Source organism: Bufo gargarizans, chromosome 2 (assembly GCF_014858855.1).
Source record: "Bufo gargarizans isolate SCDJY-AF-19 chromosome 2, ASM1485885v1, whole genome shotgun sequence".
NCBI lineage: Eukaryota > Metazoa > Chordata > Amphibia > Anura > Bufonidae > Bufo > Bufo gargarizans.
In genome coordinates this window covers 711,745,610-711,761,188 of record NC_058081.1, presented here as the reverse complement: position 1 = coordinate 711,761,188, position 15,579 = coordinate 711,745,610, and the positions used below count along the sequence as shown (strand labels likewise).

Here is a 15,579-nt window from a genome sequence, read left to right as displayed (position 1 = left end):
GTTTTTTCTTCATTTTCATGTTTTTATGCAGGAGTTTCCCTCCTCTGTTGTTCTATGTCCACTGACCTGTTTCACACGACAGGACGATAAGGAAACTTTCCTTGGTTCTTTTTGGACATTGCTCCTGTTGTTGCAGGTATCGCTACCCCTACGCAGGGCAAAGACCGGCAAGATCCCTGTGCTGGACATATTTTGGTTGGTCCATTGTTAGAGACCGCAAGGTGCTTTACTTGCCCCCTCGCCAGCTCAACCCTGTCTGGGCTGACGATAAGTGAAGCATTTACTTCTCTTTAGATCTCATGTTTTCTGTGCTGGTTGATTACCGGTTTGTTTTTTCACTGTTTTATTATTTTGTTGTGTTTTGTCTATCCCTTTTTTCTACCTTCCCTTTCCCTGCTCTGAACTACTGTGTGCTACTAGGCATTTCCATGGTCACTCTGTGTAGGCATTTGTGTGATTTACTAATGCAATGGCGTCTATTGTAGTTGCTTCTTTAAATGTACATGGTTTGAACGAGCCATGCAAAAGGTCCCAGACTCTCTCCCTCCTTTTGAGGGACAAAGTTTCAGTGGCTTTCTTACAGGAGACTCACTTTAAATCGGGTAAGGTTCCTAACCTTCCCCCTAGGAAGTTTGACCAATGGTTCCACAGTACCTATAGCACTGCCAGCAGGGGGGTTAGTGTGGCTGTGCACAAAAGCCTTCCCTTTAAACACTCTGCTACTACTGTGGACCCAGAGGGCAGATATATCTTCGTGAAAGGTGTTTTGGGTGAGTCTCCTGTGACCTTTGCCAATTTGTATGCCCCTAATAGAGGCCAAGTCCCATGGCTCGTTCAAACCTTAAGCCTTCTCTCCTCGTTCACAGAGGGATTGCTCATTTTGGGGGGTGACTTCAACATTGCCTTAGACCCTGCCATTGATACCTCCACAGGCAGACCTTCTGTTTCTTACAGGCTCCTGAGACGGTTGAAAATCTCTCTGAAGAAACTGAAGGTCTTAGATGTATGGCGCTCACTAAACCCCAACGGTCGGGATTTTTCCTATTATTCCCATGCCAAAGCCTCCTTTCACAGGTTAGATTACTTATTCCTCTCTGAGTCGCATCTGCGTAATGTCTCCAGGGCTCGTATAGGCCCCATTACACTTTCTGACCACGCTCCTGTTATCATCCACTTTTCCCTGTCTGGCCCACAGAAAAAAGAACGTCTATGGCGTCTGAATGACACTTTAATTCTAGACCCCGCTCACGCTTCTAAGATTAAAGCCTCCATCTCTGAGTTTTTCGCGCTAAATGATACCCCTGACTCCCCTCCCTCCCCTTCCATATTATGGGAATCTCATAAGGTAGTGTTAAGGGGGGAACTCATTGCCTTAGGGGCTTATGTGAAGAAACGGAGGACGCAGGCTCTGGATGCTCTATTGACGAAAATTGCCCGCCTTGAATCCTCGCACAAGGAATCACAGGCCCTTCATACCCTAGCGGAACTCACGGAAGCTAGGACACATCTAAAAAATATGCTGAATATCACTTCGGCAAAGCTGGTACTGCGTTCTAGGTTTAAGGCCTACGCCCATGGAAATAGAGGAAACAGATTGATGTCGGCCATAGTTAAGAAGCAATTCTCTGACTCCTTTGTTTCCTCTATTAAAGATCCAAACGGGAAGGTGCATAAATCTACCCCTGATATTGCTAAGGCTTTCTGCGCCTTTTATGAGGCTCTGTATAATCTACCTCCCCCTAACGGGGCCACCCCTGGTGACCTCTCAGACGCCACGGACAAATTTTTACAGTCTCTAGACCTTCCTTCCATATCCCAAACAAAAGCGGCCCATTTAACTAGACCGGTTACTGACTCTGAAATCCATAAGGTGCTCATGTCCATCCCCTCGGGTAAAAGCCCGGGCCCGGATGGTTTTTCCATCATTTACTACAAATCCTTCCAGGATCTCTTAATTCCCCGTTTTAAGGATTTGTGCAATTACCTCCTCTTTGGAGGCTCCCTTGCCCCTCACTCCTTAATGGCGCACATTACAGTCCTGCATAAGGAGAATAAGGACCCGACTTACTGCAGTAATTATAGGCCGATCTCCTTGCTCAATACTGATGTGAAGTGGTGGGCGAAAATCTTAGCTACCAGACTTCAGGATGTACTTCCCGACATTGTCCATGGAGAGCAAGTGGGCTTTGTCCACGGCAGACAGGGGTCGGAAAACACGATTCGGCTTCTTCACCTTATACACAAGGCCAAGAAATCTGTGAAACCTTTAGTGTTGGTGAGCACTGATGCGGAGAAGGCCTTCGACAGGGTCAGCTGGCAGTTTATGTCTCGGGCCCTGTCGAGGTTTGGTCTTTCTGATCAGTTTATTGCTGCCATCTACACTTTATACTCGGCCCCCTCTGCCGTGGTCAAAGTTAATAGTACATTATCCCCTCCATTTCACATCACTAATGGGACAAGGCAGGGGTGCCCCCTGTCTCCGGCACTATTTGTATTGGTGATGGAGACTCTTCTGTGTAAGATTAGGGCGGACCCAGATATAAAAGGCCTCCAAGTGGGCGCCGGCACCCATGTTACTGCAGCATTTGCGGACGACCTTTTGGTTATAACATCTAACCCCAGAGAGGCCCTACCTAAGTTATTGAATTTATTTGAGGACTTTGGGTTCGTATCTAATTTTAAAATTAATTATGGGAAGTCTATGGCACTTAATATTTCATGCTCCCAAGCTGTGATTAATACGCTTAAACGCGATACTCCATTTGTGTGGGCTTCCAAGGACATTACGTTCCTAGGGACTCGTATATCGGCCAATATCCAGGAGTTGGCCTCACTCAATTATACGCCGCTGCTTCAATCAGTTCGTACCCACCTTCAGACTCTGAAACTACCTTTCGTATCTTGGGTTGGTAGGAAAAATTATCTTAAAACCTTTATCCTCCCCAAATTCCTATATCTGCTACAGACCCTCCCTATTTGGTTACCAAACTCATATTTCGCAGAAGTCCGCCGGGTGTTCACACGCTTCCTCTGGAATGGCAAATCTCCTCGTATTGCCTATTCAGTCCTCACTAGGGATAAGAAGCTCGGAGGCTTCGGGATGCCAGATGTTAAAGTTTATTATACTGCTGTACAACTTTGTAGATGCGTAGCAGCTATGTCTCGTCAATCTAGCTCCCTTTGCTCTCGCCTGGAGTCTGCGCTGCTCACTAATCAAGATCAGCTCACCCTGTGGGGGGTCCGAGCCTTTTCGGCTAACCATTATGCATCCTCCCTGGTCTGGAAGGGTATGCTGGTGGAGTGGTCTAAAATGGTTCAATCTCAAACATTCAACTTCCCTAACCCAGGTATGCCACTTCAACTGCTACAAAATTACCTCCATCCATCCATCCATCTTAAGCCCCTCCGGTATTTGGTCTAGGCTCACTGGCAAGTTTCTGCGAGATGTCCTCTTACCGGATGGCAGCTTGAATTTGGATCTGTTGTTGGGCCTCCCCGAGGTCAAGAATGCGCCATTTTTCCATCTGGCTGACTTTAAGAGAGATATTACAGGGGGTGTTAGGTCCCTTCCTGTTAACAAATCTTTATCTTGGCTTGAGAAGAAGGTCATGGCCACTAAACCTGCTACTAGACCGCTATCTCAGATGTATAAAGAAATACTCTCCTCACTCCCCCCGGAGCTCCGTTTTCTGACCTCCTGGGAGAGGGAGCTCTCTTTGTGCCTTACGGAGCCGGAAAGAGCCTTTATTTTGGCACATTCACACGGCTTTAACCGCTGCGTGAGGATTCAGGAGAATTCTTTCAAACTACTCAGTAGATGGTATAAGACACCTGAATTCTTACACAAGTTGAACCCGGAAGTTCCAGAAGCTTGTTGGAGGTGCGGCTTGGAAATTGGTTCCCTGTCGCATATTTGGTGGTTCTGTCGGAAAATACAGACATTTTGGAAATCAATTGAGCCATTGATCAACCAAATTTGCAATTCTAGGATAGTTCTGGATGCTAAACTTATTTTGTTATGGTGCCCCAATACAACCCTCACCCCCGCCAAGGATAACCTCCCGACCATGTTGCTCACAGCAGCTAAGCTGCTTATTCCTTTTCTATGGAAAAATGACTCTCCCCCGACTACCCTAATGTGGACAGACAAGGTAGACCAGATTTACCGTTTTGAGGAGCTGGCACACTGGGAAACTAACTCACGTTCCCGCTTCCTAAAACTGTGGTCTCCATGGAAAACATACAGAAACTTTGCTTAGCAGAGCAGATTCTACCACTTCCCTGTTTCCCCCCGTTCCTTCCCCTCTTGTGTGTTCCCCACCTATGTCTCCCATCCCTTGACTGAATTTTATTTTATGTTTGATAACTGTGATTGTATATGATGTCTATGCATGATGTAAATGTGGGACTCATATTGTGATTGTCAATGTGATGCAGTCATGTATGGGCGTTTAGCCTCTGCTTTTTCTTTCAATAAAAAGAAATATGGTTAAGAATATAACTACTATAATACTGATCCTATGTACAAGAATATAACTGCTATAATACTGCTCCTGTGTACAAGAATATAACTACTATAATACTGCTCCTATGTACAAGAATATAGCTACTATAATACTGCCTCCTATGTACAAGAATATAACTACTATAATACTGCCTCCTATGTACAAGAACATAACTACTATAATACTGATCCTATGTACAAGAATATAACTACTATAATACTGCTCCTGTGTACAAGAATATAACTACTATAATACTGCTCCTATGTACAAGAATATAACTACTATAATACTGCTCCTATGTACAAGAATATAACTACTATAATACTGCCTCCTATGTACAAGAATATAACTACTATAATACTGCCTCCTATGTACAAGAACATAACTACTATAATACTGCTCATATGTACAAGAATATAACTACTATAATACTGCTCCTATGTACAAGAATATAACTACTATAATACTGCCTCCTATGTACAAGAATATAACTACTATAGTACTGCTCCTATGTACAGGAATATAACTACTATAATACTGCCTCCCATGTACAAGAATATAACTGCTATAATACTGTCTCCTATGTACAAGACTATAACTACTATAATACTGCCTACTATGTACAAGACTATAACTAGTATAATACTGCTCCTATGTACCAGAATATAACTACTATAATACTGCTCCTATGTACAAGAATATAACTACTATAATACTGCTCCTATGTACAAGAATATAACTACTATAATACTGCTCCTGTGTACAAGAATATAACTACTATAATACTGTCTCCTATGTACAAGAATATAACTACTATAATACTGCCTCCTATATACAAGAATATAACTACTATAATATTGCTCCTATGTACAAGAATATAACTACTATAATACTCCTTCTATGTACAAGAATATAACTACTATAATACTGCCCCCTATGTACAAGAATATAACTACTATAATACTGCTCCTATGTACAAGAATATAACTACTATAATACTGCTCCTATGTACAAGAATATAACTACTATAATACTGTTCCTATGTATAAGAATATAACTACTATAATACTGCCTCCCATGTACAAGAATATAACTACTATAATACTGCCTCCTATGTACAAGAATATAGCTACTATAATACTGCTCCTATGTACAAGAATATAACTACTATAATACTGCCTCCTATGTACAAGAATATAACTACTATAATACTGCTCCTATGTACAAGAATATAACTACTATAATACTGTTCCTATGTATAAGAATATAACTACTATAATACTGCCTCCTATGTACAAGAATATAGCTACTATAATACTGCTCCTATGTACAAGAATATAACTACTATAATACTGCTCCTCTGTACAAGAATATACCTACTATAATACTGCTCCTATGTACAAGAATATAACTACTATAATACTGCTCCTATGTACAAGAATATAACTACTATAATACTGCCTCCTATGTACAAGAATATAACTACTATAATACTGCTCCTATGTACAAGAATATAACTACTATAGTACTGCTCCTATGTACAAGAATATAACTACTATAATACTGCTCCTATGGACAAGAATATAACTGCTATAATATACCCCTTATATTTGCTTGAGAAGGCAATGAGTCGTCTAAAAATACTTATTTTTCTTCTTCCAACCTTTTTTTGTCCGTTCCAATTCATTAATATTCATGATTTAATCACCTAAGGTTGACCTCGTGGTCCCAATAGCAGGATTAGTGTTTAGTGGCAGCAGATAAGCCGCATCATGTTGGGAAACAAATTACCTGTCAGTTGTATTAATTATTTGGCTGCCGGGTTATTATGTCTCATTACAGCGCGTTCCGCCTAGCAATGGTTGGACTGGTTTGTAAATGACAAGTGTTCTCTCTGGTGGCAGCAGTCCAGACTACAGGCAGGGCCTCGCCTTCTTCTTGTCAGATTACTTACACCTTGTCCCTCCTGATCTGGAGAATATATGTAGCGTTTGTGTCACCTATAATTGGGATATTATAGATTCCAGCAGAGAGGCAGGAAGCAAAGGACGCAAAATGACACACTGACATTATAGGAGAGGAGCCAATAACAGTCTGTCACTTAGGGTGACTGGGCGATGACACACTGACATTATAGGAGAGGAGCCAATAACAGTCTGTCACTTAGGGTGACTGGGCGATGACACACTGACATTATAGGAGAGGAGCCAATAACAGTCTGTCACTTAGGGTGACTGGGCGATGACACACTGACATTAGAGTCTGATGACTGGGATACAGTATAATGGAACCGTGACACGTGGGTGCATATTAATGACACTGGGGTGCACGGCAATGATACACCAATACAGGATTTGGGACAAAAAAATTGCACACTAAAACTTGTGGTAGGGGACAATGACACTATGATGCTTGGAGACACAAGACAATGACACGGGTGCAACAAACTTTAACCTGACAATGTGAGATAACACAACTCAGCTATTATTGCAACCGTACTCTATTGAGATACAAAACAGGATAACGACACGCTGACACTTGGGGTGCAGGATAATGACACACTGACAATTGGGGTGCAGGATAATGACACACTGACAATTGGGGTACAGGATAATGACACACTGACAATTGGGGTACAGGATAATGACACTGACAATTGGGGTACAGGATAATGACACTGACACTTAGGGTACAGGATAATGACACGCTGACACTTGGGGTGCAGGATAATGACACTGACATTTGGGGTACAGGATAACGACACCCTGATACTTGGGGTGCAGGATAATGACACTGACATTTGGGGTACAGGATAACGACACCCTGACACTTGGGGGACAGGATTATGACACACTTACACTTGGGGTACATGATAATGACACTGACAATTGGGGTACAGGATAATGACACTGACACTTGGGGTACAGGATAATGACATTGACAATTGGGGTACAGGATAATGACACTGACACTTGGGGTACAGGATAATGACACTGACACTTGGGGGACAGGATTATGACACTGACACTTGGGGTACAGGATACTGACACTGACACTTGGGGTACAGGATACTGACACGGTGACACTTGGGGTACAGGATACTGACACTGACACTCGGGGTACAGGATAATGACACTGACACTTGGGGGACAGGATTATGACACTGACACTTGGAGGACAGGATAATGACACTGACACTTGGGGTACAGGATACTGACACTTACACTTGGGGTACAGGATAATGACACTGACACTTGGGGGACAGGATTATGACACACTTACACTGGGTGACTGGACAGGTCCACAGTTAATATTATATACTTCTTTTTGTCGTATAATAAACAGTAATGCCACTTTTTTTCCTATTGTTTTTCAGAAATGGGGGCCCTCTGGATTGTGCCGTTTTGCCTGTTGGGTGCATTATTTTGTGGTAAGATCTAAAATATGTAGACAACACAATTATTCAGCAGTGATATTATACATATTCACTATCTCATATCCGTATTCACACATTCACTAATATCTATTAACTTGACTCATCTAAAGTAATGACTGTCTACCACTAGATGGCACTTAAAAAAAAGGTGTGGTATTACAGGTACCGATATGGTAATTACTTGGACAATGTTATAATGTCGGTGAGAAATAACACATTACTGGACATGTCTTTATTACCCAAAAAGACTTATTGCATTCTCTTTGGCTGTTCGCTGTGCTTTTATGAAATTCAATCATTAGAATGTATTATAGTTCACATTCTACAATATGTATAACCTGTCATTCATTAACCTCACTCATACATATCAGGTTTCATCATTAGAAACCATAACTCAACTTTGTGTCTAGTCTTTCGGGACTTCCAACAATCCTCTGGCTCCTCTTATTTGGGAAGTTCCATTCAGTGATGAACCTCTCCATCTCATCCATTTTCTCCTTCAGATATGTGTTTTACACTTGGTCAGACCAACACATCATAAATGGTACTTGTACTCTGTCAGTGTAGAGAGGGGCTGCCACAAATAAAAAACCCTTCTCCTCAGTGTTGGACTGAAGTCCCTTGGTGCCACTGGAGGAGATGACTGTGAGAACCATCCATTGTCTATACAGAATACATATACATCTACTTTAATTCTATGTCATCTTTGTTGTAAATCATTCCATAAGAAATACTGTAGATAGACTCATATGAAATGGTCTTTTACTGGACCTTTGGGATAACTGTGTTAGAGACTGGGCCTAACAGAAGATCCTCTGGTATTCCAGTTGGCCAGTCCGACCTTGACCCTCCTCGTTCCGTTCTACTGAGACACCAAAAGTAACACCATGACTAAGGGTGGTATTACACTGTCCAATATCAGGCATCTTTCATCCTGATAAAAGATGTGGCATTGCCTCATCATATGGAGCATATTGGCACCCTCATTCCCACATTTAGGACATAATAACCCAAAGGTGTTTAAAGGGATTGTCCTATCTGGGACATTTATGGCTTATCACTAAGATATGCCATTAATGTCAGATTGATGTGGGTCCCATCTCTGGAATGATATCCAGATCGGATCCCAAAGTGAAGGGTAAGCATGGCCACCATTCATTTACCACTAGAGGAGTTTAAAAAATAGCCAGCAGTGAATGGAGAGGTGGTCAAAACACGTACCAAATCTAAGGCCCTCATTTATCCCCTGCACCACTGGAGAATGTATTTAATTCATGACGAGGTGCAGGCCTCATTAAATACACACAAGAACAATTGGATTGGTAGACGTTCCTATAATACTTAGATAATCACAGCCTGATGAACGTTTAAAATTAAAGAACAAAGCTTTATTTAAAGTCTGTTTAAAAAGAGGGTGGGGAAACCCATATGTCACAATCTGTGACCATCAGGCAACTAATCTTTGAAATGTATACAGAGAGGGGAACAAATACCTCTGCACATTGGGAAGATTAGGGTAAGACCCGACTTGCTAGCTGGAATTGCTATGCATATGCAGGCCGGAGTAAAGGGACACTAAAGTCAGTGTGAATGGATGCACTGTGTGTGTATAGCCGGTGATCCTGTAGGATGTATATACACAGATAAGGTTGTGCAAACTGGTACAGGTATCCTGAAATGCTCAATACACTTGATCGCACTGCCTCTGTCAAATAAAAGTCTCAAAGGACTTACAACCACTAGATGTAGTGTAGAATACAGATCAATCTTTTATGTGTATGGCTGATGGTATATACCTAGGTCACAGCCCTATATCCGCAGCCAGTGTTGGCTATATACAATCACTCAGAGCCAATTTGATTTAGCTCTATTCACACACACCAAAGCCAGTATATTTTGCCTCATCCATTCATCCCGAAGGGAGTTTTTGGAGGTCCTGTGTGACTACATACAGAAAAGTATCGATAGAGGTGGTGTCACTAACCGGGGGAAATATTTTGGATGGGTTCCTCAGATCCGTAAATGGACCGTCCCCTATCATTCTGTCACCCTCTTCCGATAAACCTGCCAATAGCAGAACGTCTTGCAAATCCTCCACCTCAATACCCAATTCATGACATCTTCTCCTGTCATGGATTTTGAAAAACTTTTTCCATTTTAGTCTACGTGCAAACAACTGCAAATCTTTAACCCAATTGAATAAGTTAAACTTCTGCAGGGGTACAAAAGAGAGTCCTTTCTTCAAAAGACTCATCTCTGTGGTGGAAAGTATACGTTTGGACAAGTTGACAACTTGTAGTTCATCTACTTGGGGAACTAAGGTAGTTTCTTGTGGCGCAATAGGTAGTCGGACACCGGAGGAAAATCTAAAAAACCTCCACGGGAGCCTCTCCCTGATCTACCTCCTTGCTGAGAGCCACGTGCTCTACGATTTCCTCGTCTATAACCACCTCGTCCTCTTGTAGATCCACTATTCTGTTCGGCATCCGTGTCACATTCAGAGGACGACACTTCTGTGTCCACCTCAGCCGCAACAGGACGTCTCGGTCCAAAATCAAAAATATGGCCCTCCCTAAAGTCACTAATATCTCTATTAAACAGATTACGTTTCCTCTCTTTCACTTGAGAGGTAAATCGTTCAATATTCTGCTGTAATAGCGATTCCTTCTTTGTGAAGTCAGTGTGATCCTTGAATTTCTGAGCCTGTGCTACAGCTTCCTTCAATTCAACCTCACTATTAGATAGATGTTTACGCTCTTCCTCAGCCAATAGTTTCATCAAGCGAATGGAGCCCGCTATAGACTCCTGTTCCCACTTTTTGAGAAATCCTGTTAGGCGGGGCCTCGTCCATATGAACTCGGCGTTCTATCGGCCGTGCGCGGCCATTACAGCGCCATTAGCCATAGCACACCACAGTGCGGCTTACTGTTGTGACATTAGTAACAAAAAAGAAGCTCCTGAAGATGCGTGATATTAACAGGTCACGTAGAAACGCGTAGAGCTACTACATTGTATCAGGATACAGCTCTTTAGGCAGGACTGCACTAGATGCAATTAACCTTTTAGTCAGCCTTGGAGTTTGCATGTGATGAATGGATGAGCCAAAATATACTGGCTTTGGTGTGTGTGAATAGAGCTAAATCAAATTGGCTCTGAGTGATTGTATATAGCCAACACTGGCTGCGGATATAGGGCTGTGACCTAGGTATATACCATCAGCCATACACATAAAAGATTGATCTGTATTCTACACTACATCTAGTGGTTGTAAGTCCTTTGAGACTTTTATTTGACAGAGGCAGTGCGATCAAGTGTATTGAGCATTTCAGGATACCTGTACCAGTTGGCACAACCTTATCTGTGTATATACATCCTACAGGATCACCGGCTATACACACATAGTGCATTCATTCACACTGACTTTAGTGTCCCTTTACTCCAGCCTGCATATGCATAGCAATTCCAGCTAGCAAGTCGGGTCTTTCCCTAATCTTTCTAATGTGCAGAGGTATTTGTTCCCCTCTCTGTATACATTTCAAAGATTAGTTGCCTGATGGTCACAGATTGTGACATATGGGTTTCCCCACCCTCTTTTTAAACAGACTTTAAATAAAGCTTTGTTCTTTAATTTTAAACGTTCATCAGGCTGTGATTATCGAGGTGCAGGCCTCATCATAAATTCAATGCATCGTGTGGCAGGCAGGTTGCCGGATTGAAATCGACACCAGGTCATAGCGGGCACAGATCTCAATTCTCATATTTCTCTGGGACCTGCACCTATCTCAAGAAGAGGGACCTGAAGTTAATGGAGAGCATGCTGTGCCTGGCCAGCCACCCCTTAATTCACTGCTATGAGACTTCCAAAAATAGGGCCTCTTAATTACACCTAACATGTGCTTAATGTTCCAAAGTTACATGAAATGGCCTCTTAGAAATTCGGCCCTCTTCTAATAAAATCCTGCTTCCACTAATGTCATGTCCTTTCGGGCCAGGGATATGGACGTGGACATGACTGCCATTGTGCATGGGTCCAGAATTATTCCTCTTCCTGGTGCATGTGCAAACTCCTGAATCCACTTCATCTGCACATGTACCAGGGAGAAAAATAGTTCTCGCCACATCCACAGTGGAACTAAAGTGCTGTCCATTGACCAGGCTGGAAACCTTTTCAGAAGTGGAATACAACATGACCAGCTTCCCGGTAGGCCGATCTACACAAATTCGGAATAGTTAGTATATTACAAACTTTTACCTACATGTGTTATGTGTAATTAAAGTGGATTTATGGGGCCTGATTGTTCCTGGAAAACGCTTTTAAAATGTTTACATCTTCCTCCACACCATGGACTACAAAAAAATTACCTAATTCTTGCCTTATGTGTTCCCAGATCAGCAGTCATATTGGCTGTGATCACCTCATCTTTAGGCATTCTACTAATGATACTGCTTTTTAATAGTGAAAATAAAGTTTAGAAAGTATAGTTTTTAATCCATTTACTCCAAATCAAATATTTCATTTGATCCACCCTCCAGTCAATTATTTGTTCGAGTTCATGCTGTATAAAATATAACTTAAGATTTGGGACCCATAAACCATCCTTCCTTTTTGGGTAAATACAAAACTCCAATCTTAATCATTGGCCTCTTCCTGTTCCATATAAAATCACAAAATATACTGTCAAAGGCCTTAAATATACCTTTCGGGATCATCATAAGACTTGACACTATATGCAGGGCACCCCTGGTCAGAATTAAGGTTACTGTGAACAGATAATTAAGTTGAAGATTAAATGATCTCATAAAGATTACACATTTCCTTTGTATTTTAAGCAAAAACATCTTTTACATTTTAAAAATATCAAAAAAGGAAAGGGGCCCAAAGCAAAACTTTGGGCACTCTGCATGGTTAGTACCTTGTAGCACCACCTTTGGCAATTATCTGAGCTTGTAAATATGTAAATGCTTTTTGTAGCCAGCCAATAGTCTTTCAATTCTTGTTTGAGGAATTTCATTCATTCTTCTTTGCAAAAGTTTCTGGTACCGTCTTGCATGCACTTCTCTTTTAAGGTCTATCCACAGATTTTTAATAATGTTTAGATCAGAGACTGTGAAGGCCATGGTAAAACCTTCAGCTTTCACCTTTTGAGGTAGTCTATTGTGGATTTTGAGAATCATTATCCATTTGTAGATGGCATCCTCTTTTCAACTTCAGCTTTTGATGGAATTTCATAAAATCCTTTGATCCCCGTACCATTGGCTGCAACACAAGTCCAAAGCATGATTGCTCCACCCCCATGCTTAATGGTTCGAGAAGTGTCCTTTTCATCAACTTCTGTGCCCTTTTTTTTATCTAAACATTGCTTTGCTCATTGTGGCCAAAGAGTTCTCATCAGTCCACATAATTTGTTTCCAAAATGCATCAGACTTGTTTACATGTTTATTTACAAACTTTTGACTCAGAATTTTGTGGTGAGAACACAGGAGAGGTTTTCTTCTGATGACTCCTCCATGAAGGCTATCTACAGAGGAGGGCTTGTTTTTTGTGGTAGTTTTTATTGCTACCATTTTGAGGTACAAACAACCTTTTGATTACCTTTTATTTAATTTTTTTCGGGGGACAAGGTGAACAAAAAATGGCAAGTTGTGCATTTTTTCTGTTTACAATGTTCACTGAGCAGGAAAAATATTTTGATTATATTAATAGTGCTGACATTTTTGGAATGTAGCGATGCCTGTTATGTTTATTTTTTATTCTTTACTTTTATATTTACAATATTTTTTATATTTTTGTGTTTTTTTTAACTTTTATTTTTACACTATAATTTTTTGTCCCTTTTGGGAATGATCTGATTGCTTGTCTCATAGATTTCAATAGAATACTGTTGCAGTCTGCATGTGATTTTCATTGGCTGCCTGTCAGGCTGTGTCTCAGCCAGGGCTTTTGAGGCAGTTAGCCATGACAGGCCTGAGAACCTTAACAAAGCCCAAGGCTGTCATGGCAACTGCAATTTTGTTGCAGGGGCTCCGATCAGAGGACAGAGATAGCCCACTCCCTCTATCTAACCCCACAGATCCAGCAGTCACTATTGCCAGCAGCATCTGAGGAGTTTAATGACTGTGAACGTCATCATGAAGCCAATCCCAGTCACTGCTGGCAGGTATGGAGTGAGCCTGAGCTATAGATCCAAAAAACAAAAAAAAATCACACTGAATTCTCAGGATAATTCCCAGGACTACACACTTCCCACACAGCCCAGCATCACAATGTGTGGCCTACTGGGGAGCACTGGCAGCTAAGCTGAATGGTGAAGCAGGGAGCAAATGGCTCTCTGCTTCACCTTAATAATCAACTGCTTAGGCACTACCTGAGCACCCAGGGCACATTCTCTGCTTGCATCCCCTCACTGCACCCCTGTATAGGGGATAGATATGATGGTCCTCCCCGAGTCTCTATTTATAGATAATATAAATTTTCTCAAGTGACCAAAGGTGTATAAGTCCTCAATGTTTATCTACAATACACAACTGTAGAATGTAGTCCTAGACCAGATGGCCAGTCCGTTTCAATAGTGTGGTGGCACCAGAAGCAATATAACCCAAACCACGTGCAGTAAAGTTCTAAAGCCATTGGCATGCATTACCATTACTGTCTTAGTCCAAGCATGGCCCTTAAATGGTCCTCAAACTTCTGCAAAAATACAATTCTTCTTTTCCTCTGAATTTACAGTAGTTCCTGGCATAGTTGCTTTTCTACAAGAAAATTTAGACTAGCACATTCATAATCGCAGATGCATATCCATAAAGCTAACATGCAGGAAGAAAACAAAAAAAGGTATGGCAGCACAACATTACACATACAAACAATAAAACTGAAACATAAGGATCATTCTGACTTAAAGTGGTATTATACCTACTGTAAATGAAAAAAATAGAAGCTCTTTGTGCACATTTTTGATCAAACGTGTGTCGGGCCCATCTACCAGCCATCAAGGTGGCTTCTGCAGATGGGTCCCTAACACTAACAGAACAGCCTCTCTTCTAATTGCTTTTCTGGCAGCCTGGAGAAGTGTTCTGTCTTGGCTGATTTGTCAGCAGCATACACAGAACAAGTCTTCTCTCTGGCTTGCTTACCAGAAGACTTTCTAAACAGTAGTCTGTACCAGTCTGGATAGCCATTGAGAACATTCCTGGTACATACAAAAAATGTGGTTGACAAACTTAGTGTAAACACAAGTCATGTACGGGAACCACAAATGACCTGGGTACGACTGCCAAGGGTTAATCTATTTCACGCACTCAATCTCTCATGCCCCTACACACAGGCCACAGATTTAACATAGATCACACCCGACACAGCCTTTCATGCACCCCAACACGCTGCCACCACCTATGATATTAAAATTAATATACCAATTAATGAGGGACTCATAGAAAACCCCACAGCGCCCCATTACCAAGCAGTTGCACAGTAGCACTGGCCACACTAATAGCAGACACACGGTAACACAGACCGCACTCATGCATTTATTATGGTGGTTATTGGGCTCGTTCAGGCCACAGGGCAAAGCATTAAAGGTGTGCTTTAATGTAATAAAAATGGAAAGTACTTAAGTTGCAAAAATTATAAGAAATAACAGA

The 15,579-nt window shown here is 41.6% G+C and overlaps 1 protein-coding gene across 1 annotated transcript in view; it reads left to right on the top strand.

The window, feature by feature from the left end:
• The first annotated feature begins 469 nt into the window (after nt 1-469).
• The window catches only part of LOC122926345 (IgGFc-binding protein-like), a 68,465-nt gene continuing 53,355 nt past the window's right edge, over nt 470-15,579 (top strand). Inside the window, exons 1-2 of the mRNA XM_044277720.1 lie at nt 470-3,347; nt 7,882-7,935. Of these exons, the coding sequence (XP_044133655.1) occupies nt 470-3,347; nt 7,882-7,935 (2,932 nt within the window). The remainder of the gene's footprint in view (nt 3,348-7,881; nt 7,936-15,579) is intronic.